The sequence below is a fragment of the Solanum dulcamara genome, chromosome 4 (genome assembly GCF_947179165.1).
Source record: "Solanum dulcamara chromosome 4, daSolDulc1.2, whole genome shotgun sequence".
NCBI lineage: Eukaryota > Viridiplantae > Streptophyta > Magnoliopsida > Solanales > Solanaceae > Solanum > Solanum dulcamara.
Window position 1 is genome coordinate 80,926,431 of NC_077240.1, and position 25,573 is coordinate 80,952,003.

A 25,573-nucleotide genomic window follows, 5' to 3' on the forward strand; every position below is an offset into this window, starting at 1 on the left:
AGGTCGAAGGATTCGAGCCTAAAATCAAAATTCAGATATGTAAAAAGTCTCTAGACTTAGGTCATTCAAACATCAAATATAAAAAATATATGAAGTTTGAATATCAATTATACATGTTTAATGTTAAGTTTTGACAAACCAAACTTTAGATATTGAAGCTTAAAAACTTCGTACCCATAGGCCTAAAGTTTAATTTTTAAACAATTAAATTTACGAAAACTTAAACTTCATAGGTCTTAGATAAAGGTCCTCCTAATCGATTGAAAATGACCAACTAGGCTTCTGAAATAAATAGGTGTCAAGTTTGAAATTCCTTACCTACAATAATAGAGATTTGCCTTTTAAGTAGATTCCATTAATACTAAGATGTAACTTAGGGTGTTGGAAAGTAAAAGGGGTTGATATTCATACTACTTTCATGTTGAATAGATTTAAAGGACGGCGAGCCAAGCAGGATAGGGAATAATTCAGACAAGTTATGTAAAGTTATTCCTTCTTTTGACATGTTTTGAATCGCATAAAATTTATCTAGTACGACATCACATAGAATTAGCCTTCTAGGAACATAGCCAATTTTGAATAAATAACACCATACACGAAATGTAATATCTTTCTTAATAAACTGATCTCTACTTTCAATTATCGATAATTTGAAATCAAACTTTGAAAATAACAATAATTCAAAATCAAACTTTTAAAAATATAGTACTCTAACCCAATGAGGATATATTAAACCACTGACATAATTTTTACAAATCAAGTCAAACTAAAATCAAATCTCTACAAATTCTTTTCTTTTCCAATCATCATAACTTTAAATTCCTCAAAATCAATCATCCCATCGCCGTCACAATCGATGCCGCCGATCATTTTCCGGCACTCCTCCATCGTGCATTCTTCCCCAATACTCTTCATCACTTTCTGCAACTCCTCAGCAGAGATCGACCCATTTTTATCCACATCAAATACAGAGAAAGCATCTTTCAAATTCTCCATAACTTCATCGGAATCGATGTTCTTCGTGTTGAGCTCGATGAATTCACGCAAATCAATGAATCCATCTCCGTCTGCATCGACTTCGCTAATCATTTTAATCGATTCTTCCTCCGTTACGGCGTTTCTTAAGCTGGCCATGATGAAAGCCAGTTCCGAAGACGAAATTTTTCCGTCGCCGTTAATGTCAAATTTATTGAATACCTGTTGTAGCTCTTCTTCGATCGTGGCCGGAGAATTTAACGGCGGGGAATTCGCCGGAGTTGGGTCAATTTTGTTCGGCGGATTTTTTTTCTTTCGATTGAAAAGAAATTTAAATCCCATTACTCTAAAAAGAGAAAAATAGTGAGTTAATTATCGAAAAACAGTGAAAGAATTGAAGATAATTGGGGAGGATTTATCATTTATGAGGATTATGAAGAGATTAATTTGAAAATTATTTTGGAATTTTGTTGAAACGGAGAAGCTGCGTGACTGCACGATGAGAATCATGCCGTCCGTACCTACGGTCCGTCACGCAAAAAATAATACTTCTTCCGTATCCTTTTCTTTTTAATCCGTCTAAAAACAAATGAGTTAGCATTATATGGAAAACCACCAAATAATAGAAATAGAAAAATTATCTAAATACATAATTTATTTTACTATATTCTCTAAAATTTTCTACAATTTGAATAAATTATAAAAACTTCTACTATCTCCTATTCTCGGATACATTGTTCTTACGCAATGTATCAGAACCTGATGTATCGAGACAGGTGTTCCTTGTATCGATAAAGGTAATGTATTGAAACGCGATGTATCAGAACGTTGAGCGATGTATCGAAACATGTATGTCTTGTATCAACAAAGGTAATGAATCGGGACGTTGAGTGATGTATCTGAAATCGAAACGCTATGTATTAGAACGTGAAGTGATGTATCGGAAATCGGAACACGATGTATTAGAACTTAAATATTGGGTGTGCACAAGTAAGCACTTAAACTTATATAAAGTTGAACAAGTAGACACATGAGTCTTATGTGGGATAATATATGTATAACACTATGTAGGACACAAATTGCCATGTAGGAAGGACGTGTGTGTCTATTTGTTCAATTTTATACAAGTTTAAGTGTCTACTTGCGCATAACTAAAATTGAAAGGAATAAAATGTGAAATGAAATCAAGTTAAATGTCATATTATATATTATGCCAATAATTTATAAATATCGAAAATTTGAAATCAAACTTTGCAAATATCGAACGCTTACCCCAGGTATATTAAACCACTAACATAATTTTTACAAAGAAAATCTAACATTTCAGACATTGTAATTACATGATCAATTAAAGATGTCAGATACTGTAATTACACTCAATTACACCAAATTCAGTACCAGGATGACTTTTCAAACAGAATCTTAGTGTGGAAGTGTGAGAGATTGATTATAATGCAATTTCAATTTACAGAGAATATGATCTTAAATAAGGGGTTTATGAAAAATATAAATTATGGTACGGAGTTAATTAGATAGTTGAAAGTTATTTCACTTTTTTTTTCATCTTTAGTTCTTTTTACTGGTTGTGGTAGCATTATTCATATGGTTATTCCATTTCCCTCTGTTATTTAACATTTCTTGCACTTACGTTATCATATTATTTATTATTTTGTTGTGGTAATTTTTTTTTGGTATGTTTTATCATGAGTTCTTCAGTATTTTATCTTGGCTTTAGCATTTTCGTTATTTTTTTTTCGAGCTACTTTATAATGTTTTTACTTGAATCGAAAATCTATCAAAACAACATAACATCTCTACCTTCCATGCTAGGATTAAGATTTTCGTACACATAATTCTCTCCAAGCTCTATTTGTGGGATCATATTGGATATACTATTGAATAATTTTTCACGTTATTTCAAAATAAGTGTTAAGTAATACAAATTTGTTTTTCAACTTCATCTTCATAAATTTTAAATAAAATATTCTTTTCTTTATTACGAAAAAAATATAATCAAACACAACTTCAATTACCTTCAACTTCATAAATCTAAATAAAATGAATTTTTTTTTGAACCTATGACCAAAACGGCTACTAAGCTAAACAACTCAATGATATCAGTCAATTCCATATATACTACATGTATTTTTAAATCAAATTAAACAACTTCAATGAATGTATGCTATAAATCTCCTCCATAAAAGTTAAGCTTAGTTTTTCTATATATTGATATTTGAGATATAATTCGACGATTTTCTCTCTCTTAATTTAACTTTGATGATTTACTGGATACTTGTTATGACTTACCAATATGAATCATAATAAAATAGAAGAGAACAAATTAATTATTAGCAGTCAATTAAGAACATTATTTCAAAAAAAATAATCAATTTTCTTTATAGAGCATATAATAAAGTGAACCATACGAGAAAATAAGGAATGTGCCATATTATTTCTCCATAAATCTGAATATATACTAGGGAAAATAATATTTTTACTCTTTTTACTATTGCATTACTCTTATTTTAGTCACCGTGATATTCAACTAAGCACATCTGATCTTCAATTAAGCAATGTGTGTAAATTTGAACGTTTGGGTACGAACGCAATCGAAATACACATATTACTTAATTGAAGGTCGAACATACTTATAGTCGAATATCACAAACTAAAATAAGGAATACAATAACAAAAAGACTAAGAATGTTATTTTCCCTATAATATATATACATAGATTCATCCATAGAAATTCATTTACGCTTCAAAGCAACAAATAATTGGCATGATTTGTTGCAATTAACTTTCATCCATGCTGAAATCTCTTCACTTTTGAGAATAATTCTTGCAAAAACTTCTTCTGCTATTTTACTCCCAAAATGATTAATGAAAAGTCCTTCTAAAGCAGCTCTTAGGTTTATGATTATAGTCTTTGCATCAGCCTCATCCACAAGCTTTGATTTGGTATATATTAACTCTAATTTCTCAATGCTAAAACAACCATTTTTTTCCACCACTTTAGTCATGTCTTCAGGAGAAGGAAAATACATTGGCAAATTGAATGAGTCAAGTAAAGATTCATCTAACTTTCCCTGTGCAAAAACAAAAAGAAGAAAGAAACGTCAATTACAATTGCATGACTAGAGGCGGAGCCAGCATTTAAGATTTATGGATTCGAAAATAATACATACATATGTTCTTTAATTTGGATTCATTTCACATTTATGCTCTCTAACGTTAGGTGTGCATACGTAGACACTTAAATGTATATAAAGTTGAACAAGTAAACACATGAGTTCTATGTGAAATAATACACATAAGACACCACGTAAGACACAAATTGCCATGTAGGATGCCACATAGGACTATTTATTCAACTTAATACAAGTGGAAGTGTCTACTTGCACACACCCAAAGTTGAAAGACATAAATGTAAAATGAGACCAAGTTAAAAGACATATTTATGTATTATGCCAATAATAAATGAGTAGATCAAGTCAGATATGGACGCATTTTTGTAATATATAATAACCTCGTTGCTTCTTAATATGTAAACGAAATAAGTACTTCTAGATTACAAATATATATATTTCTTTTAGGGTGTGTTTGGTATGATGAATGATAATTCCGTACATTTTTAATGTATAATAACCTCAAGTTAAGAAATGAGTATCGATATTGCGTTGCAACGCTTTAGTACTTTGATCCTTACCGTTGAACCACCCAAAGGTTTTTGTAAATTAAATTTTATTCATATTTACTAGATTTTCAGGATGTACGCAAAAGCTACTCAGTTAGTCCGAACTTTCATAAGGCATTGTATCTCCGCCCCTTTGTCAGTATGGCTAAACTAACTAACAATATATCTAGTATAATCTGACAAATAGGATCTAAAGGTAGTGTTTACAACATTATCGTAACTTTGAGATGGTAAAAAGTCTGAAATTTTCAATAAACTCTCGACTCAAATAAAATATATATGATTAAACTAACTACTAAGTAATTTAATTACTTACCTCATTCATCAAATCCATAAGAGTAGAATTGTAAAATTTCAGGAGACGTACGCAACTTAAAAATGGTGTAATAAGCACCATCATTCCTCCAGGAACAATCTCCTCAGCTCTTGCATTGAAGAACATTTCCATATCCTTTTCAAATTGAGCAACATAAGCATTCACTACTTCAATATTTGATGTATCTATATAATGAATCAATCCCTTATTCCATGCTGGAGATTTTTCATCAAACAACTCTTTTGGAATCTTAGATAACCAATGTATAGCACAAGAAGAATGAGCAAAATGTATCGATCGCGATGGAAATAATCTACCATGAAAAGATCCTGGAACTCCGGATACATAGTAGGATCGATCGATGGGTAGTGATCGAAAGAGGGTGTTGAAATCGTTGTCCACATGATCGCTGAAAAATACTTGAAATTCAAGAATAATATTATGGTATTTTTCCTTTAAAACATCTACAACATGTTGCATTGCACAAAAAGTGTTTGGTCCAATTGAACATCCCAACTCTAGAATACGAAATGTGTGTGAAGAAGATAACATGATTTCAACGTCAAGTTTTTCAATAATTGCATCTCTCACTATCTCCTTTGCACCATCTATCACTTCTTTCTGTATGTAATTATAACAGTAAAGTCACATTGATAGATAAATTTTGTTAATCAAGTAGTTTTTTTTTTCGTATTTAAATAATTCAAATTCAAGAAATTAAATCAAATTAAAGTAAAGTAATACCTGTATGTTGGAGTTTTCGAAGTAGCTATAAGCACTATCACCATCATTCATGGGGAATGATGTTGTCATTATGTCTAATATTCTTCTTCTTATTATTTTTCAACTTGTCTTTTTCTTCTAGTAATTAGCTTTTGCACTTTATAAATAGTGACTGATTCAAAATTTAAAATTACAGAATTTAAATTGAAGATATTGAATTTCATACTTATATATCTGTTTATTTGACTATGTATATTTCATACTTTTTGCACGAGTCCCAATAAGATCCGCTTTTATTGAGCGAACTCAAAGGGCAATCAAGTAAAGCAATTGCTTTAGGCTTCCGAAAAATTAAAGGCCCCAAATTTATAATCTCTTTTTTTTTTTTGCAATGTGAAGAAGGTTATTCAGATAAATAATCCTAGTTTTATTAAATAAATATGCAATATATGAAAAAATAAATAATTTGATGGCGACTTAGACAATTGAAACATCATAATCTCTTGTGAAATCTTTTCGAGTTGATTATTTCTTATAAAGAGCAGATTAAGCATATTTTACTTTAAATAGATTTGAATTATCTAATGAATGAAATTATCCTTCGTCTACTTAAAGCAGTTCGGTGCACTAAAGCTTTCGCTATGTGCGGGGTTCGGGGAAGGGCCTAACCACAAGATCTATTGTACCCAGCCTTATCTTGCATTTCTGCCAGAGGTTATTTTCAAGGATTGAACCCGTGACATCCTGATCACATGACAGCAACTTAGTGTTACAAAATTGAGATTATTAGATTATAAAAATTTATAAAAATTGTGGCTTAATTCATAGACAGTCTTCTAAAGTTGTCCATTAGCTTCACTTTCAGTTTTCAATTAAAGGATAGTTTCAGTTTGACAATTCAATCTTTACAAATAAGTATTTATTAAATATGTAACGTTGACGTGACCCAAAAAACTAATATGCACTTGCTATTAGGTGCGTGAATCATGTTATAAAGTTTACTTTTATTAATAATATTACATAGAGACACTTTCCCCTTCAAGGTTTAACTGACTATTTTTAAATCGTGATGGCATTTCTATTCCATTGCTTTATCTTTTCTTTTTACTATATAGTATGTTTATAGTTTGGAATGTATTTCCTATTGTTTTATATTCTAAACTTTCGTTGTTGGGATATTTTCATTTATCTATATTTGATATTTGAGACATAGTTGGACATTTATCAATATTTTGATACTTGACATAATTGGAATGTCACATCATTCCAATTTATTTACGCTTCAAAGAAACAAATAATTGACATGCTTTCTTGTAATTTATTTTCATCCATGCTGAAATTTTCTCACTTTTGAGAATAGTCCTTGTAAAAGCTTCTTCAGCTATTTTACTCCCAAAATGATTGATGAAAAGTCCTTCTAAAACAACCCTTAGGTTTATCATTAAAGATTTTGCATCAGCCTCATCCACAAGCTTTGATTTTGGATATGTTAACTCTATTCTCTCAATGCTAAAACAACCATTTCTCTCCACCACTTTAGTCATGTCTTCAGGAGAGGGAAAATAAATTGGCATATTGAATGAGTTAACTAAAGATTCATCCAGCTTTCCCTGTAGCAAAAAGAAAGAAACCTCAGTTATTACAAATGTATGGCTATAGTTGACTAACTACTTCATTCACTTTAATCTGTTGTTCTGATTTTGATTTGATACGAAGTTTAAGAAAATAAATAAGATTTTTGAATTTTTATCTGATTTATTTATTTTGATTTGGCACGAAGTTTAAGAAAATAAATAAGACTTTTGAATCTTGTGGTCTTAAATTAAAGATATGTTGACAGTTCGAGAATGTTATTTAATTTAATTTTGTGATCTTAAAAGTGTTACGTGGAAAGTTAAAATTAACGAGTTAATTAACAAAAAGGAAAGAGTCATTTTTTTTAAACATACTAAAAAGAAAAATAAGATAAGCAAATTAAAATGTGTTGGGTAATGCCAACGTCCTGGCTATGACAAGGCCCACGAAGGCTAGGATGGATCGAGTCGGAGTCATGATCGAACAAGACGCTTGCGTGGTGAACTTAGTCAAGAAATAAAGTTGCACCTTTGTCATCAACTAAGATTTTCGACATAATGATAAGCGATTGATCCTAACAAAATGAATGAAGTACTGAATAATTTAATTACTTACCTCATTCACCAAATCCACTAGACTAGAACCAAAACACTTCAAGAGACGTTCACTTAATTGTGGTGAAATTAGCACCATCATTCCACCATGAGTTTCCTCAGCTCTTCATAACTCGATACTTGATAATTTTTTTGACTAGACTTTACTTCGTCCTTTCAATATTCTCGCTCTTTGTCCAGTCCAGGTTTCAATTCCACTTTTACCTCTTTATATTGTTACTATGTACCTTCTTAAAGGTCCATTTTTACTTCACCTCAATTTTTAAAATAACTCTTCACTTGTTCAATCTTATTCTTTTTCTTGCCGCCTCTGTCAACATTTTCCTCATTCACTAATACCGACAATTTTTTTTTATGACTAATGGTGTTGTCAAGTCACTCCACCTTATTCTGGCATAACTTCAGAACTGCATTTAGGTTGATCCTCGAGCAATTCGAGACATGTTGACAACTCAAAAATAAAAGTTCAGTCATAATTTTTCGCAATTTTCTTATCTCCATATATTCATAAACTTCATTTCAACGTTGATAGTCAGGACAAAATTGGCTATTACGTCAATTTTTTTGCCCAAAAACTCTTTCATCTTCTCCGATCAAAGAGGGACAACTGTTGACATCCAATTTTGATCCTCTAAAACGTAATTTTTTTAAAATAATAATAATAATAATAATAATAATATATATATATATATATATAATAATAATAAATAAATAATAATAAAAAAAATAAAAATGAAATATATATATATATATATATATATATATATATATATATATATATAAAATAATTCTTGAATAGTAAGATATATATATTTTTTATTTTTATTTTTTATCATTATTCGAAAATTGTCTCAAAAGATTTTTATTAACTAAATATTTTTTAATTAGTTTGGCTTAATTAATAGACTCATATTTCAAGATTAATTAGTTTAAACTTAAGTTAATTAATTTACTTTATCAAAATTAAGAAGTTTGTTAATTAATTAGTGTTAATTCATCCTATTTAAATTCTAGCCGACCTCACTACTTATTTTTATTTAGACGTTTTTTTTACTCTTTTTTTTATCCTTGTAATCATTTTTATAACCATTTTTTAATACACCCAACCACCCTATACATTATTATATTTCTTACCCAATACTACTAACTTTATTTCCATCCCCCTTTTTTCAGACACCCCACGTGTGCCACTCCCCATATCCCTATAATAATCTATATTCATCCAATATATATATTAATCTACTCTGACGCGTGCCCTCCGTATCCCAACACTATTACTACATTTCCGCCCATCCCTTCTTATTAAATAAATAAATAAATAAAAATAATATATTTATATTTCCACCCATCCCTTCCTATTAAATAATAATAATAATAATAATAATAAAAATAATATATTTATATTTCCGCCCATCCCTTCTTATTGAAAAAAATAATAAAAAAATAATATATTGATATTTCCTCCCATCCCTTCTTATTAAAAAATAATAATAATAAATAAATAAAATAAATAATAATAATATATAATCCGCCCATCCCTATATATATATATATATATATATATATATATATATTCATCCGCCATAACCTATTCAAAAAATAATAATATAATAATACTTATTTCACATTATTTTATTCATCCGCCCATTCCGTATTATTTTATTCATCCGCCCATTCTGCATTATTTTATTCATCCGTCCATTCCGCATTATTTTATTCATTCACCCATTCCGCATTATTTTATTCATCCGTCCATTTCGTATTATTTTATTCATCCACCCATTCCGCATTATTTTATTCATCCGCCCATCTCGTATTATTTTATTATTTTGTATAATTCTTTTTTAAAAAAAATAAGTAAATAAAATTGGAGGTTGGCGATGGAAAATTACAAGATAGGAAACTGAATCTTTATCAAACTAATAAGATAAAAATTCAAATGACCAACAAGTTGAATTACTAAGATTTCCAACATATACTTGATTTCTTTTTCTTGATGCACACTTACCTTACTTATAGAATAGGGGGAATGGATTTTGTCGATGGTATGCCTGAGATGACAGTCTTTCTCCTTGGCTTGTACTCGAGATCTGATGTTCGAAATCAGGAGTAGTGAAAGTAGACGACTAGCTGGTTTCGCGTTCAAAGGACGCGGTTGAATGTTCATTCGATCCAACACCCCGTTTTGTCTCAATCAATCTTCAATGCCTCAACTGGATAAATTCACTCATTTCGCACAATTCTTCTGGTCATGGGTGACAGAGGGAATTCGTTTCTTATTTCTGCCCTACTTACCTGGATATTGGTGAAAGAGGGAATATTGGCTATAGGGAGAGGCTATAGGGGAGATTTGCTTCTAGCTCTGGTCTTAGGTGATAAAGGGAGAATGTTGTAAAGGAGTTAGGAGTTTGTCATCATCAAAAAAGGGGAATTGATAATGCTCAGTGTTAGTTGATTTTGATGATTTAATAAACTCAGGGACTGGTAAAGGACCTGGTCCCTTTGAGGACACATTGTTGATAACGACAACAGACAAATAGTACAAAACAGATCCTGCTAAGTCTGCTAGTCTATGTATACGCAGTCGAGTCCTTGTGAAGAGGAACAATCGTCAACCCAATACAAATCGTCCAACGCAATGTATATCATTGATATATATATATATATATATATATATATATATATATATATATATACATTCTTTACAACCATTCTCATTTGGCTTTTTGGAAAAATTGAAAGAAAAAATCCATTGTACCTCATGCTCTTAATAATCTGAAGCTTGCTCTTGAAGAAGACCAAGGGCCAGATAAAGTTATCAGTCACTTTGTTCTTGCTTTAGAGTTGTAATTTCTGGGTCTTAAACTTGTAAGGTCTATTCCTAATCTATAAAGGAAATTAGATTTGTTCATTGTTTTGGTCATAACTAGAGTTAGTTATTGAGACTACTTGAAGTATAAATCAGCTAGGAGTCTAGTGATTTAGGAAGCAGTAAAGTTATTGCTCTAGTCTGTAACAGAGTTATTACAAGGAGAGGAAAGGGATTGTGAGTGCAATTCCTAGATTGCAAGAGCTTGTAATCTGAATCTTTGGGTCAGTTGTTTAGTGAAGTTTTGAGCTGAAATCCTGTGGGACAGGTTGTGATTTTTCTTCCTTGAACAAGGAGTTTCCAAGTATAAACTTGAATCTGATTTTACCTTTCTGTTCTTTATATTTCTGTACTGATTTCTGATAAGGGACCCGATCCCGATTATTTTGGTGGATGCGTACATTCTAACAGTTTTTATAACAATTACTTTCACCAAAAGAAATTTTGTTGAAATTAATAATTTTTTACCTTAGATTAACAATGTCAAGAGAGACGATTAAATGAAGTGCCTATATAATCGTTGAAAATAATTTATTAGAAATTAATCGATTGTGGACTATTTACATATAAGTGGATCGGATTTTATTGTATTTTTGGTTCTTATCAATTCGCTTGGTTCACATACTCTTTCATTTCAATTTATGTGGCACGTCTGATTTGATATAAAATTTAAGAAAAAAAAATACTTTTAAAATTTATAATTTAAAACAAACCTTAAGGGAAAAGGAGAATTTTAAAATTTAATTATTTTTAATTATTGAAAGATAGCATTCTCTTTTGAACAAACTAAAAACAAAAGGATATAAATTGGAATAGAAAATGTCAATAATAGATTACCTAGAGAAATCGGTAAAAGAAATTTTCGTCCAAAATGTAATAGTTGGTCCACTCTCACCCTCGATAAAGTTCATCTTGTTGCAATAGGAATGAATAAAAACAAATAAGTTTTGACTAATATGATAAAGATACCAACTAGTGTTTCAAAGACTTTACCCCTTTTATTTATTTCAAATAACTCAAAAACAAATATGTACGGAATAAAAAAATTCCAACCTCCCAAATAAACAACTGTTACAAATATTAGTTATTAGACACATGAACTATAATGTAGGTTGATTCTTTCTTTTGGTAGCGCCCTTTAGAGAATATTATCAAGATATATTAAATGTATTGTAGTGCATGTGACCAAGTAAACTAAAATCAAATTAATTATTAAAAAATATAAAATTAAAATTAAATCAAATGTTATTGATTTTTAAAATGAAACAAATCATATCAAATATCAATTTTTTAATCGATTTGATTTGCGCTTTGATTCGATTTGATTTTTCTAACATCAACATTGACATCAACAAATCCTTGTTTAAAACAGTCCAAAATCCATATATATATAAGGGCACAATATGAGTGAAGAAAACACATTGAGCCAAAATGACAACATCTTTCCCCATGAATGCTGGTAATGGTCCTTACAGCTACTCCAAAAACTCCAATTTGCAGGTATTGATTTCTTATTTTCAACTTATATATATCAAACACATTTTCTTGAACAATTTTTTTTTGTCACGTTAGTGCATAAACATTAAACTATGAATTAACAATTCATCAAGCACCATGTTGGTTAACGCATGTGGCGCATGCTTGATGGTTTTAGTGAAAAAATAAAGTTATATCCGTGCTATTAGAATGGTGATAAGCACTTTTATAGCTTTCAGAATGATGATAAGCAGTTGATCGTAATACATCATAGATCAATCATCAATAAATATTTTTGTCGTCATACTAAAGTAAGAACTTTTTCATCGACGTGACTTTACTGTTATAATTGCATGCAGAAAGAAATATTAGATGGTACTATGGAGATGATGAGAGATACAATTATTCAAAAGTTTAACATCAAAATCATGTTATCTTCTTCAAACACGTTACGTATTACAGAGTTGGGATGTTCTGTTGGACCAAACTCTTTTAGTGCAATGCAACATGTTGTAGAAGCTCTAAAGGACAAGTACTTATACCAAGACCAAGTCATAAATTCCACCAACAATATTCCCGAATTCGAAATATTCTTCAATGATCATGTCACCAATGATTTCAATACCTTCTTTCTATCACTACCTATCGATCGATCCTACTATGCAATTGGAGTTCCAGGATCTTTTCATGGTAGATTATTTCCATCGCGATCAATACATTTTGCTCATTCTTCTTGTTCTATACATTGGTTATCTAAGATTCCAAAAGAGCTGTTAGATGAAAAATCTCCAGCATGGAATAAAGGATTGATTCATTATATCGGTGCATCAAATATTGAAGTAGTGAATGCTTATGTTGCTCAATTTGAAAAGGACATGGAAATGTTCTTTAATGCAAGAGCTGAGGAAATTGTTCCTGGTGGAATGATGGTGCTTGTTACACCATTTTCAGGTTATATACGTCTCATGGGATTTTTTGGTTCTAGTCTTATGGATTTGGTGAATGAGGTAATCTCTATTTCATTTTATATGTCAATGTTTTGCCTTTTGATTTGTTTTTAACAAGTTTCATGTGTATTTAGTATGTCGTATATACTTTTATCAGTTTTAATTTATCTTAACCTTAAAATTAAATGATTTAAGACTTTTGGAACTTGTATAATATTAAGTATGACAAAACATTTGTGTCGCTATAATATTAAATATGTTTGTGACACACTTGAGTATACATTTGTAATTGATGTTTCTTTTCCTTTTTGTCATAGGGAAAGCTAGATGAATCTCAAGTTTATTCATTCAATTTGCCAATGTATTTTCCCTCTCCTCAAGACATGACTAAAGTAGTGGAGAAAAATGGATTTTTTAGCATTGAGAGAATGGAGTTGACATATATAAAATCAGAGCTTGTGGATGAGGCTAATGCAAAGACTTTAATGATAAACCTAAGAAGCTCTTTAGAAGGGCTTTTAATAAATCATTTTGGAAGTGAAATAGCAGAAGAAGTTTGTGCAAGAACTATTCATAAAAGCGAAGAGATTTCAACATGGATGAAAGATAATTACGAGAAACCAAGCATATTATTTGTCGCTTTGAAGCGTAAATAAATTTCTATGTATATTATATAATTCAGGTTTATGGAGAGATGATGTGACACATCTCGTAGTCCAAGTTTTATGTTTTTTTCTAATATTTTTGAAGATCTTTTGTTCTTTTTATATATAAGATTATGATTCGATCCGCATATGTTTGATAAAAGACAATAATATTATGGATTTTTCCTCATGTGTTTCACTTTAACTTTATATTATCTACAAAGAATATTAGAAAGTCTCTTTGTCAATGTTTTCTAAATTGGCCTCCTTTTCTTGCTCTTTTTCTCCGTAGTAATAACTAATGTTTATCTTTTAATTTCCTCATCAATTCACCTTTAACTTTCTTATTTTCCGACTAAAATTTACTCTGGAAAATTAAAAATATATTCCACGGTCACAATATGTTTTATATTTTGGTTCCTCCTTGAAAAATTAGAAATATATCCCAAGGATGTATTCTAATGATTTTGAAACAATAAGAGGACTAGTCACCAATTGATGGCCTCCATTTGGGATGATTAAGTATTTAGCATGGCGGAGTTGGAACTTTATTAAGAGGTTTTAAAATATGAAGAAACAAACACACGAAAAATTCTAAGGAGGTTCAACCATTACTATACATACATAAAAATAATTAATTTTAATTATATATAAACAATGTAATTTTCTACTGAAAAAGGTTCGGACGAACTCCTGAACCTTTACTAGCTTCACCCCTGCAAGTATCTACAGAGTAACATCTATAATAGTTTTAAGTTTCAAGTTCAAGACTCATATTCCAACATATTTGTGATGATTTTTAAATCCAACTCGATCCATATCTTTGTAATTAATCCATTAAGGATGCACCAATTAACACCTTTTTATTTTTAATATCTCTTGTAATTCTAATACGCTATCTAAATTTTAATAAAGTCGTTTATATTTTGAATAGGGAAAATGGGTAAATATACTCTTCAATTTTGTAATTTAGAGCAGATATATCCTCGTTTAAAAAGTAGTATATATACCCCAATAACTTAACATATGATGCATATTTATCTTTTTTTGTTAACAGACCTATATTTATTGAATTAAAAGAAATCTAAAAACTAATTTATTTTTTTAATTCTAAAACTATCACGTGGCTTAAAAAATTAGCTCGCTCATTTTTTCTTATCCAATCCAAATTTTATAAAATAAAAAAAAAACCTCATCTACTCAATCATAAAATGAATTTGGGTGGAATGTTAATAAAAGAGAATTTGATTAATTTTTTTCATTTGTTTTTTTTTAAGCAAAGTCGTTTATATTTTAAATATTATACCTTAATATGATCCAACAACTTAGAAAGGTAATTAAAGGGGAAAAAACAACAACAATAGATGCTCATTTTGGGGCTCAAACCCATTACCACAAGTATAAGATGTACAAACTAAATATTTTTTTTTATGGTAAAAATAATCAAATTTGTTCCATTATTATTTAAAATTGCGTTGTTTTATATCACTTAACCTGAAATTACTCGTTTTTAAGAACTATACCTTAAAAATATTTAAAATAGTACTAAAATATAATTACGTGTAAGTATCATAACTATTATTTAAAGTTTAGACACCTAACTTTATCAAGATAAAAAACTAATAATTTAACTAATATTATAAGGAGTATATGAACAACAACTCGTAAAGCTATGAGACCTACGCGCTAGCCAACTGCGCCACCACCCCAATAAAGTAAGGAGTATATGAAGTTTTACTTAATTTGGAAAAACGTAATACATACATATAAAAAAAATTATACTATCAAGTTATTTTTTTTGACAACCAAATGTATTGGGCGTGCGAATAAAATTTATATTGGTAGTTAAAAAGTTTGAGAAGATGCTTATATATAAGGTATAGGATATTTTTAATGGTGTGAGGTCTGCGAGTTTGACTTAAAACAAACAATATCACACGTAAGAAGTATTTTTGGGGCTATTAGCCAATAACTGGTATCAGATCCCAAGTTTAGCAAGATAATTAGATGAGTATGGATAAGACAACTGATAGTGTAGGTAGGGGTGTTCATGGTTCGGTTTGAGTCGGTTATTGATTAAAATAATAACCAAATCAATTTAATCGGTTTTTAAATGTCTAAAATCATAATCAAACCAAGTAAAATAATAACCACCGGTTTGGTTATTGTCGGTTTGGTTCGGTTTTTTGGTTTATGACTAGCCGGGACAATTCAAATATTCTCTCTCCACATTCTTCAAATTTCTTATGAAACTCTTTTTTTCTCACGGCCCACGAGGGGGGACTTTGCTGCATATTGAGGGAAAGACATGCTGATGACAAATCAAGTGGACCAAACTTGCAACGCAGTTTAGATTTAAAAGAACAAGTCAAACAGAGGTTCCAAAATACAAACAACTTTGTCCATTAAAATAAAAAAATTACATATTTAAACTAAACTAACTAGAGAATCCATAATATAATTAATTTTATCTTTAATTAAATTATGAAAATTAATAATTAAAAAGTATAAAATATCTTAAATTATTTATGAAAAGCTAATATTATACATATAAATAATTATAAATTTTATGTATATAATTATCGGTTTGGTTTGGTTATTTATTCGGTTATTTTTTACTATAACCATAACCAAATCAAATATTATCGATTTTTCAAATTTAAAATCAAACCAAATCAAATGTAGGTTTTTTTATTCGGTTTGATTAAATTTTCAGTTTGATTTTGGTTTTAACCAAAACTGTGAACAACCCTAAATGTAGGGCTCGATTTACTTCCCCTTACGAACTTAGAGAAGTAAACATACAAGAAGAAGTTAGTTGCGGACTTCGGTTGCCATAAAACAATCAGAGACCATGTGGGTGACACATAGTGAATCTCAAAAATTGTCAAAAAAAGTAAGAATTTATTTATTAAATTTCAAAACTCAAATCTACTCCAAATAAATACAAATTTAAAATATTAGCTACATATATCATAAACTACAGACTACAATCATCAATCTGTCAATATAATAATAAATCTAACAAACTTATTTAATACCCTTTTAATTTTTTTCATATATATACACGCTCAATTATATACATAACTAGAAAACACATGTTAAAATTAGCTATAATTTCAATCATATATATCTGAATTCATAAGTAGGAAAACCGAACATTTTCAACTAAAAATTATCTAATAATGTATATTCATAAAAAAAATATTTAAATAAAGCGATCAAAATAAAACACTCCATAAAAATGAAAAGTGGGCCAAGTAGCCCTGATAGCCAGCTGTAGTTTATCAGTGTATGGAATTTGTGTGGATAGTAACTTTGCAATGGTAATTGAATTATTGGAGATATTTGTTTTCTTCGTATGTTACAACTTATTTGCACTCATCCCAATTCTAACTATAATATGACTTGTAGTACTTCTTTCATGAATTTGAATTTTGAAATGTCCAACCTATGATTGTTGTTGTTGTTGTAGGTAATTAAATGTGACATACATTTTATCCAAGATAAGATATTTATAGATTTTTATGGACTTATTTGATTTACATATTAGTTATCATATCTACTATTTATAATGCATGATTATTTATACGATAAATAATAATAAATGAATTATCACTCAATGAATAATAATGCATAAATTGTTCTACAAGATGTGAGCAGGTTTGATAATTAAATGTGACATGCATTTTGTGTGGAGCATTCCCATTTACCTTGTGGATCAGATATTTATAGATTCTTATGGACTTATTTGATTCACATACTAGTTATCATATATACTATTTATAATGCATGATTATTTGTATAGTGAATAATAATGATTGGATTATCACTCGATGAATAATAATGCATAGATTATTATACGCGATGTGAGCAGGCCTGATAATTAAATGTGACATGCATTTTATGTGGAGCATTTCCATTTACCTAGTGGATCAGATATTTATAGATTCTTATGAACTTGTTTGATTCACATACTAGTTATCATATATATTATTTATAATGCATGGTTATTTGTTCGATCGTTTCAATTTTTCTAATGCCAATTCATCCTCTTCAGCTCATTTCTATCCAAATCACTTCCAATAAACATAGAATATCTAATCAAATCAAAACACCCTCAATAACAATGTAAACCACATAAATATGATCAAGATATTAGGTAATAATGTACTAGAAATATTAATTTTTAGTCTAATATTATTACTTTATCTATGTATTACTAGATACAGGAACCCGTACTAGTATGGGTTTAATTTATGTTATGTTTTTTATCTCAATTTATATGACACAAATAGAATTTTGCGAGTCAATTCTCTCCTCTACCTATTGTGGAGAGTCCACCATATTTTTTAATATGATCTTTTAGATATTTAAATTTGTTAATTATTGTGATTTATACTATCATTTATGTATTATTTGAAATAATATATGTTATTTCCGTTGTCCCAATTTATGTGGCACTAATAGAATTTTGAGATTCAACTAAATTTTTATATGATTTTTAAAATTTTAAATTGTTAATTATTATGATTTATAGTAGATAAGAAATAAATTTATAAATAATTTACTATAACTTATTACTGCAAATACTAACCGCTAACTATACATTGCATCAGTTATAATAAGATTATTTTTTCCTATATATAAGAACATGCATGAATGCGTGGAGGAAACATTGAAGAAGAAAAAGGTTTTTAAAAAAAAATCCATATTAGCATTAGCCAAAATGACAACATCTTTTCCTATGAATGCTGGTCATGGTCCTTATAGCTTCTTCAAAAACTCCCAATTGGCGGTACATATTAATTTTTTGCACTATACTATATATCATTTTGAATTTGAATTAGTTATATACTCCCTTCGTTTCAAATTATTATATTAGATTACATAGTTGAACTTTAATTCATTCGCTATAATTAATAACAAAATGTATTCCAACAACGTGACATTATTGTTATAATTGTACGCAGAGAGAAGTGTTAGAGGGTTCAAAGAAGATGGTGAGAGATGCAATTATTGAAAAGCTTGACATCAAAATTGTGTTATCTTCTTCAAACACATTATGTATTGCAGAGTTGGGATGTTCAGTTGGACCAAACACTTTAATTGCAATGCAACATGTTGTAGAAGCTCTAAAGGACAAGTACTTGTCCCAAGTCATGACAAATTCTACTAAAAACAATATTCTTGAATTCGAAATATTCTTCAATGATCATATCACCAATGATTTCAATACCCTCTTTAGATCAATACCTATCGATCGATCCTACTATGCATTCGGAGTTCCAGGATCATTCCATGGTAGATTATTTCCATCGCAATCAATACATTTTGCATATTCTTCTTGTTCTATACATTGGTTATCTAAGATTCCAAAAGAATTGTTAGATGAAAAATCTCCAGCATGGAATAAGGGATTGATTCATTATATCGGTGCATCAAATATTGAAGTAGTGAATGCTTATGTTGCTCAATTTGAAAAGGACATGGAAATGTTCTTTAATACAAGAGCTAAGGAGATTGTTCCTGGAGGAATGATGGTGCTTATTACACCATTTTCAAGTTATATACGTCTCATGAAATTCTTTGGCTCTAGTCTTATGGATTTGGTTAATGAGGTAAGTAAATGTTTTATTCAAAACAAATTGTTAACACTCGCTCTATTTATGTGAGTTTAGGTTATATATATCGTCACTATACCAAAAAAATAAAAGTTACTCCGTCGGCTAACCTAAAGGCAAGGGTGGACTTGCCTTTATATTGAAGTTATGGGTTCAACATATGATTGGCTCAGATTCAATATTATATTTGTGATTTAAGAAATTCATTTAAAATGTATAAATAATATATCTCGTGTCTAGTTATTATCTTGTCATCTTACACCATAACTAGTGTGCAGGGGCGGAGTCCCTTATAGTCAGGATTCATCCGAACCTCCTCCGGCAAAAAATTATACTATATACACATGGTTAAAATAATATTTTATGTATATAGTAGATGTCAAACTCCCTTTAATTGGTTCATCAATCTACTTTTTCAGATTTTAAATCCCTTACTAAAATTTTTGGCTCTGTCACTGCCCTTCCGCAGTATGCTGCTCAGATTCGATATTATATTTGTGATATAGGAAATGTAATTGAGGTTTCTTTCTTTCACAGGGAAAGTTAGATGAGTCTTTAGTTGACTCATTCAATTTGCCAATGTATTTTCCTTCTGTTGAAGACATGACTAAAGTGGTGGAGAAAAATGATTGTTTTAGCATAGAGAAAATAGAGTTAACATATCCAAAATCAAAGCTTGTGGATGAGGCTGATGCAAAGACTTTAATGATAAATCTAAGGGCTGTTGTAGAAGGACTTTTAATTAATCACTTTGGAAGTGAAATTGGAAAAAAGGCTTGTGAAACGACTATTCTCAAAAGTGAAGAGATTTCAGCATGGATGAAAGCTAATTATGAAAAATCATGTCAACTGTTTGTTGCTTTGAAGCGTAAATAAATTTCTATAAAACACTTGTCATTTATTAATTTTAACTAATATTTATCTATCAACTTGTATTATTAATGTGGCTAACCAACATCATTAAATAACATTTCTATCTATTAATAAATAAACAGACTATTCCTTTCTACAATTTGTTTTTAATGTGATTAATGTATTGTTCTTGCCCATATTGTTATTTTGTTGTTGTTGATTGTTATCAATTATATTACAATTTTTTTTAAACAGGAAATGTTCATTATAAAATAATAATAAAAATTTATGAGTATTTTTAATAATTTTTAGAACTTATTGGTACAATATAATATTTTTTGAAATAGCCAAATATTCTTGAGAGAATTTGTGGTTATATAAGATTGATATGGTTAAATTATGACTATGAAATCGATAATAAAAGGTATCTACAAAATTCATATTGCAAATTAAAATGTCTACATTGAACCTATCAAGTAGAAAAAGATCAGCTTATCACTTGTAGGCTATTGATTTTCATTGTGCTAAAAAAAAATAGGTATGAGTGAAATTTTTACGCCTCTTTTAGATAGATCTAATCATAATGTGGATTTGAGCTAAGAAAGTTACTACAAACAAACCAAACTATATGTGAATTACTTGTTGTCTTACTTTCTTTGAAGTTGTTCTATCCATTATATCACATACCGAGGCAAATCCAAGATTTTTAGAACATGGGTCCACCACTTAAAAAGTAAAAAAGGAAAAAAAATATTAAGTCAGAACTGATGATCTCTGGTCCTCTGGATAAATAACTCAACATCTAATTAAGTGCGCCATTAAAAATTATATACATAAAATATTTCGTTTTACAAAGAGAGAATGGGTTCATGTGTCCCATTTTAACCTATAAGTTCGCCCCTGCACATACTTATACCAATATTGGCCAGTCATACATGATTTATATTCTTTCTGATTAGGTTAATTTCTTTGACAATGTAATTTTTGTATAGATGCTTCGATTTTATGCTGTAGAATTTGTGTCCATGTCTTCTTTCAAACTAAAACAGCAACCTCAAATTCTATTAAGATCAGTCCTGTGATGGAGAGAATTTTAAATGTTGAAAGGTATCGTCACGATAACTCAATTTGACCATTAAAATAGACGGAACTTCGTATAATGTCAAACAAAGAAGAGGACTATAAAACCAAATCCTAAAATCCTATCCACACTTGGGAGTATTGAAGAAAAGTATCACGGTATCAGTAGTCATATGAACAAACTCTACAAAAGAAAATTAGGTTGGAAAAGGACATTCGTTACATATCTCCACAACATAATCATTGTCAGTATGCAAAAGCGCAGTAACTTTAATCTATAATCATAGTAACAATTACTGATGGTAAAAATCAAAGGTGTCATGATATTTATTTTCATCAACTTTTTCCAATTGTCCTGCCATAGATATTCTTCATTTAGATTCGTAGGTATTCTCCTACTTACTATAAATTTAACTTTTGTTGATAAATATTGATACTTTGATGGCTCATTTTATCACCATATTTTATGTAAAACGGGAAAAACTTGAGAATGATTTCACAAACAAATTTAAAACAATATGATATCATAATCTCTTGTATTATAGTGATGATGTAGTGGAGTAGGGCAAGGATGCATTAAGTATGAGTCAAGTTGATATCTTTAAGCATCTTACTACTTTGAAACATCAATATTTCCTCGACATAAATAATTATTTTGAGGAAGAGTGATGGGACTACATGATTGAGTTGAAAGTATGTCTTAAATAAAAACATTAATGATTGTTGACTCGGAGTCTTGATGAGTCATGAAGGAATCTTAAAAGGATTGTTTGATTGAAAGAAATGATGATTGGGATGGATTGAGTTTTGGAAAGGGTCTAATGAGAACAGATAAGATGATTTGAATATTTTATCCGATAGATATGAGCATGTTGAGTCTTGGAGGAGTATTGAGCACTGAATTGGGTAAGAGTAAGTAATAACTTGAACCCAATAACTACATCGCCAAACGTAGGAGAGGATTGAATCGTTAAAGTCAATTTTTTTCAAATTACTCTACTGACATGATAGGACTTGATTGGTTATGGATCCATGATTGTTGATTCGTTCCTAGCCTAGCAAGGTAGGAATAGACGTGGCAATAACGTCGATTTGTTGTGCATCACTGGCTCATAGGTGATGGTTGTCGATTAGAGAAACTCCTGAATTGAGTGGACTGTGCATGATATGATTGGTTTGATTGAGATTGTAGATGATTGAGTTGAATTGTAAAATATTGCTAAATTCTAATTTGCATATCTATTGAGTTGAGTCATTTGACTTTATTGTTGAGTTGATTGTATATGATTGAATTGGATCGAATTGTACATCATTGGATTGAATTGGATTATATGATTGAATTGGATCAGATTGTACATGATTGGATTGGATCGGCTTGTATGTGATTGGATTGGATTGGATTGTATGTGATTGGTCTCTGTCTAAAACCGTATTCGTACCTTAGACTTATGACATCCTGATTTAGTCTCTTATCTTTCAGATTTGAGATATCTGAACTCATATTATTCTATCTTGATACATGTTTCATTCTGCCATATTACATATTCGTACATTCCACGTACTGACGTCCATTTGGACCTGCATCATTTCATGATGCAGAGACAGGTTTAAGAGATCATCAATAGGCGCACCGTTGAGGATCTGTTCACACTCAGCTTATCCTTCCTTATATTCGGAGGATACCACTTATATTATTCTTGAGTTGAGTTTATGTCACGCCCCGAGAGGATACCCTAGACGTGACCGGCACTCAAGAACCATTTCTAGCTCCCAAGCGAACCACATAGCCTGATCACACATCTGTTTATTCATTCAATCAGCGGAAGACTTTAAATAAAGAGAATATTTGCGCGTGTTAGAATCAAACGCTTATTGACATGTCAAAGTTATAGCAAATAGCAAAAGGGTAATTTTATTTCTTAATTAAACCCATCAGGCAAGTGTCGTTCATTTAACGTTTATGCACTAACAGCACAAAATATTTTTTGTATACAAGAAAATGTGCTTGATATATATAAGTTGAAAATAAGAAATCAATACCTGGACCATCTCCAGCATTCATTGGAAAAGATGTCGTCATTTTGGTTCAATGTGTTTTCTTCACTCATAATGTGCTCTCATATATGTGGATTTTGCACTGTTTTAAAACTGGGATTTGTCATAAGGATTTATTTGGCAAGGAAACGCCAAAAACAAAAAAATCTTAAAATTATCTCCAATAATTTATTCTACAAATTTTATCCATACAATATAATTCCAATTATTGTTTAATTGAAATCATCCTTGGAAATATAATTAAGAGATAAGTGTCAAAAACACACTTGAAGTATCGCTTTTTTTTGAGTTTCATACCTAAACTTATTGTGAGAAGTTAAATAGTTGAAGGGTAGAAGTGTCATTCTACCAGAAATTAGTTAGTGGAACTAACAAGTTGTTAAGTCTGTTAGTGTAACTAATTTCAGTTAACAAGTTTAATAAAGTGTGTATATATATACACTAATTGTAGTTGTTGGAAGTAGTTGATGAAATAAAAAAAATATCTTCCTCTTTCTCACTTTACTCTTTCACATTTCTGCTCCTTCTCTCTTCTCCTTCATCTTCATCTTCATCTTCATCTATTTTTCTTTCTTTCTGTACAGCTCATGTTTTTTCTTCATGGTATCAGAGCAGGACGCTGATCCTCGATGTGGAGTCAAAGAGTCTCAATGAGATTCACTGATTCATAGGTTGTTTCGTTGTTTGTGTTTGACAGAGCAGTAGATCGGAGCTCCGATCTGTGTTAAAATTTGGCGATTGTGTTACTGGTTGAAGAAATGGCAGGTGACACGGCGGCAGCAACAAGTTCACCTCAAAATTTCAACCAAAATCACCAACAAGCTAGTGTACCAGCCTCCTCAAGTAGCAATCTCACTCTAGGGCAAGGTATTGACTATAATCATCCGTTATTTCTTAGTCCTACAGATGTAAGTGGAGTTAGCATCATTTCTTTTCAACTGACTGGTGTTGAGAACTACACTCTGTGGAGTCGTTCAGTCAAGTTAGCCTTGTTAGGGAGGAACAAGTTGGGGCTGGTTGATGGAACATGCAGAAAGGACATGTACAGTGAAGAACTGTGGTGTCAATGGGAGAGGGTAAATGCAATTGTTTTGTCGTGGTTAATGAACTCAGTCTCAAAGAGTTTACTTAGTGGAATTGCGTTTGCCTCAAGTGCATTGCAAGTGTGGGATGATCTACAAGAGAGATTTGATAGAGTAGATGGATCAAGGACTTACAGCTTACACAAAGAAATTGTTACTCTACAGCAGGGTACTAACTCTGTCTCAGTGTATTATACAAAGCTGAAGGCATTGTGGGATGAATTTGAAGTGTTAGTGCCCTCACCTTGTTGCAACTGTGAAAAGTCCAAAGGATTTGTAGCTCACATGAATAGACAAAAACTGTATCAATTTCTAATGGGATTAAATGATTCATACATTCAGGCTAGGAGTCAGATTCTCATGATAGATCCATTACCAACTATAAACCAAGCATATGCCATGATAGCAGGAGATGAGAGCCACAAATCTGTAGTTACAGGCATCAATAATTTGGGGTTGCATTCATCTGTTCTAGACTCAGCTGCTATGTACTCTAGAGGTGGCAGTAGTCAGGTGTAAGTAATAGGTACAGGAAGAATACAACTCTACTTTGTGACTTTTGTAAGTGTAGAGGCCATACTAAAGAATTCTGCTACAAGGTTGTTGGATATCCACCAGATTTCAAGTCCAAGAGGAAGGCACAAAGTACATATACTGATGCCTCCAATCATACTCAAAAATCAGGCCAGGCAAATTTTTCTTATGGTTTGAATACAAATGTAACTAATGAATTAGTGTGTGGTAGGAATATTACAGGACAGCACTGTCTAGACACAACATCAGCTGAAGCTTCTACTAAAACTCTGAGTCAGGCTGAGAAAGATGTCAAACAACTACTTCAAGGGTGCACATTCACAAAGGAACAATATGAACAGATACTCAAGATGATGAATCAACAACCAGGAGCTACTGCATCTGCTACATCTGACTGTAATAAGGCAAATAATGCAGGTAAAACCTTGTTTGTAACTGAAAATAGTGATGTGTGGATTGTGGATACAGGTGCAACAAATCACATGGTATCTAAGTTAGATATGCTACAAA

At 30.5% G+C, this 25,573-nt stretch overlaps 5 protein-coding genes across 5 annotated transcripts; 2 read left to right on the plus strand and 3 right to left on the minus strand.

The window, feature by feature from the left end:
• Positions 1-555: 555 nt before the first annotated feature.
• Positions 556-1,541, minus strand: LOC129885201 (probable calcium-binding protein CML25). The gene has a single exon (XM_055959399.1). It carries the CDS (start codon positions 1,315-1,317, stop codon positions 781-783), a length of 537 nt encoding a protein of 178 aa, XP_055815374.1. The 5' UTR covers positions 1,318-1,541; the 3' UTR covers positions 556-780.
• A 2,061-nt stretch (positions 1,542-3,602) lies between these two features.
• LOC129885202 (loganic acid O-methyltransferase-like) lies at positions 3,603-5,873 on the minus strand. Its single transcript, XM_055959400.1, has 3 exons — positions 5,733-5,873; positions 4,989-5,609; positions 3,603-4,064 (listed from the first exon to the last, which is right to left on the minus strand). Exons 1-3 carry the CDS (start codon positions 5,799-5,801, stop codon positions 3,726-3,728), a joined length of 1,029 nt encoding a protein of 342 aa, XP_055815375.1. The 5' UTR covers positions 5,802-5,873; the 3' UTR covers positions 3,603-3,725.
• Positions 5,874-6,982: 1,109 nt separating this feature from the next.
• LOC129884424 (loganic acid O-methyltransferase-like) lies at positions 6,983-7,979 on the minus strand. The gene is made up of 2 exons (XM_055958723.1): positions 7,902-7,979; positions 6,983-7,321 (listed from the first exon to the last, which is right to left on the minus strand). The coding sequence occupies exons 1-2, from the start codon at positions 7,977-7,979 to the stop codon at positions 6,983-6,985; spliced, it is 417 nt and encodes a 138-aa protein (XP_055814698.1).
• Positions 7,980-12,174: 4,195 nt separating this feature from the next.
• On the plus strand, positions 12,175-13,868 carry LOC129885203 (loganic acid O-methyltransferase-like). Its single transcript, XM_055959401.1, has 3 exons — positions 12,175-12,269; positions 12,605-13,252; positions 13,510-13,868. The coding sequence occupies exons 1-3, from the start codon at positions 12,201-12,203 to the stop codon at positions 13,846-13,848; spliced, it is 1,056 nt and encodes a 351-aa protein (XP_055815376.1). The 5' UTR covers positions 12,175-12,200; the 3' UTR covers positions 13,849-13,868.
• Positions 13,869-18,555: 4,687 nt separating this feature from the next.
• LOC129885204 (loganic acid O-methyltransferase-like) lies at positions 18,556-20,389 on the plus strand. Its single transcript, XM_055959402.1, has 3 exons — positions 18,556-18,634; positions 18,810-19,457; positions 19,998-20,389. The coding sequence occupies exons 1-3, from the start codon at positions 18,566-18,568 to the stop codon at positions 20,334-20,336; spliced, it is 1,056 nt and encodes a 351-aa protein (XP_055815377.1). The 5' UTR covers positions 18,556-18,565; the 3' UTR covers positions 20,337-20,389.
• Positions 20,390-25,573: the final 5,184 nt, after the last annotated feature.

Bases quoted from the DNA above. Each gene is read 5' to 3' on its own strand.
- LOC129885204 (XM_055959402.1), top strand. From the start codon at position 18,566: ATGACAACATCTTTTCCTATGAATGCTGGTCATGGTCCTTATAGCTTC. The intron at 18,635-18,809 runs GTACATATTAAT...AATTGTACGCAG, and splicing joins TCAAAAACTCCCAATTGGCG to AGAGAAGTGTTAGAGGGTTC. The intron at 19,458-19,997 runs GTAAGTAAATGT...TTTCTTTCACAG, and splicing joins TTATGGATTTGGTTAATGAG to GGAAAGTTAGATGAGTCTTT.
- LOC129885202 (XM_055959400.1), bottom strand. From the start codon at position 5,801: ATGACAACATCATTCCCCATGAATGATGGTGATAGTGCTTATAGCTAC. The intron at 5,610-5,732 runs GTATTACTTTAC...AATTACATACAG, and splicing joins TCGAAAACTCCAACATACAG to AAAGAAGTGATAGATGGTGC. The intron at 4,065-4,988 runs GTAAGTAATTAA...GTTTTTGCACAG, and splicing joins TTATGGATTTGATGAATGAG to GGAAAGTTAGATGAATCTTT.
- LOC129884424 (XM_055958723.1), bottom strand. From the start codon at position 7,979: ATGGTGCTAATTTCACCACAATTAAGTGAACGTCTCTTGAAGTGTTTT. The intron at 7,322-7,901 runs GTAAGTAATTAA...TTTTTGCTACAG, and splicing joins TAGTGGATTTGGTGAATGAG to GGAAAGCTGGATGAATCTTT.
- LOC129885201 (XM_055959399.1), bottom strand. From the start codon at position 1,317: ATGGGATTTAAATTTCTTTTCAATCGAAAGAAAAAAAATCCGCCGAAC.
- LOC129885203 (XM_055959401.1), top strand. From the start codon at position 12,201: ATGACAACATCTTTCCCCATGAATGCTGGTAATGGTCCTTACAGCTAC. The intron at 12,270-12,604 runs GTATTGATTTCT...AATTGCATGCAG, and splicing joins CCAAAAACTCCAATTTGCAG to AAAGAAATATTAGATGGTAC. The intron at 13,253-13,509 runs GTAATCTCTATT...TTTTTGTCATAG, and splicing joins TTATGGATTTGGTGAATGAG to GGAAAGCTAGATGAATCTCA.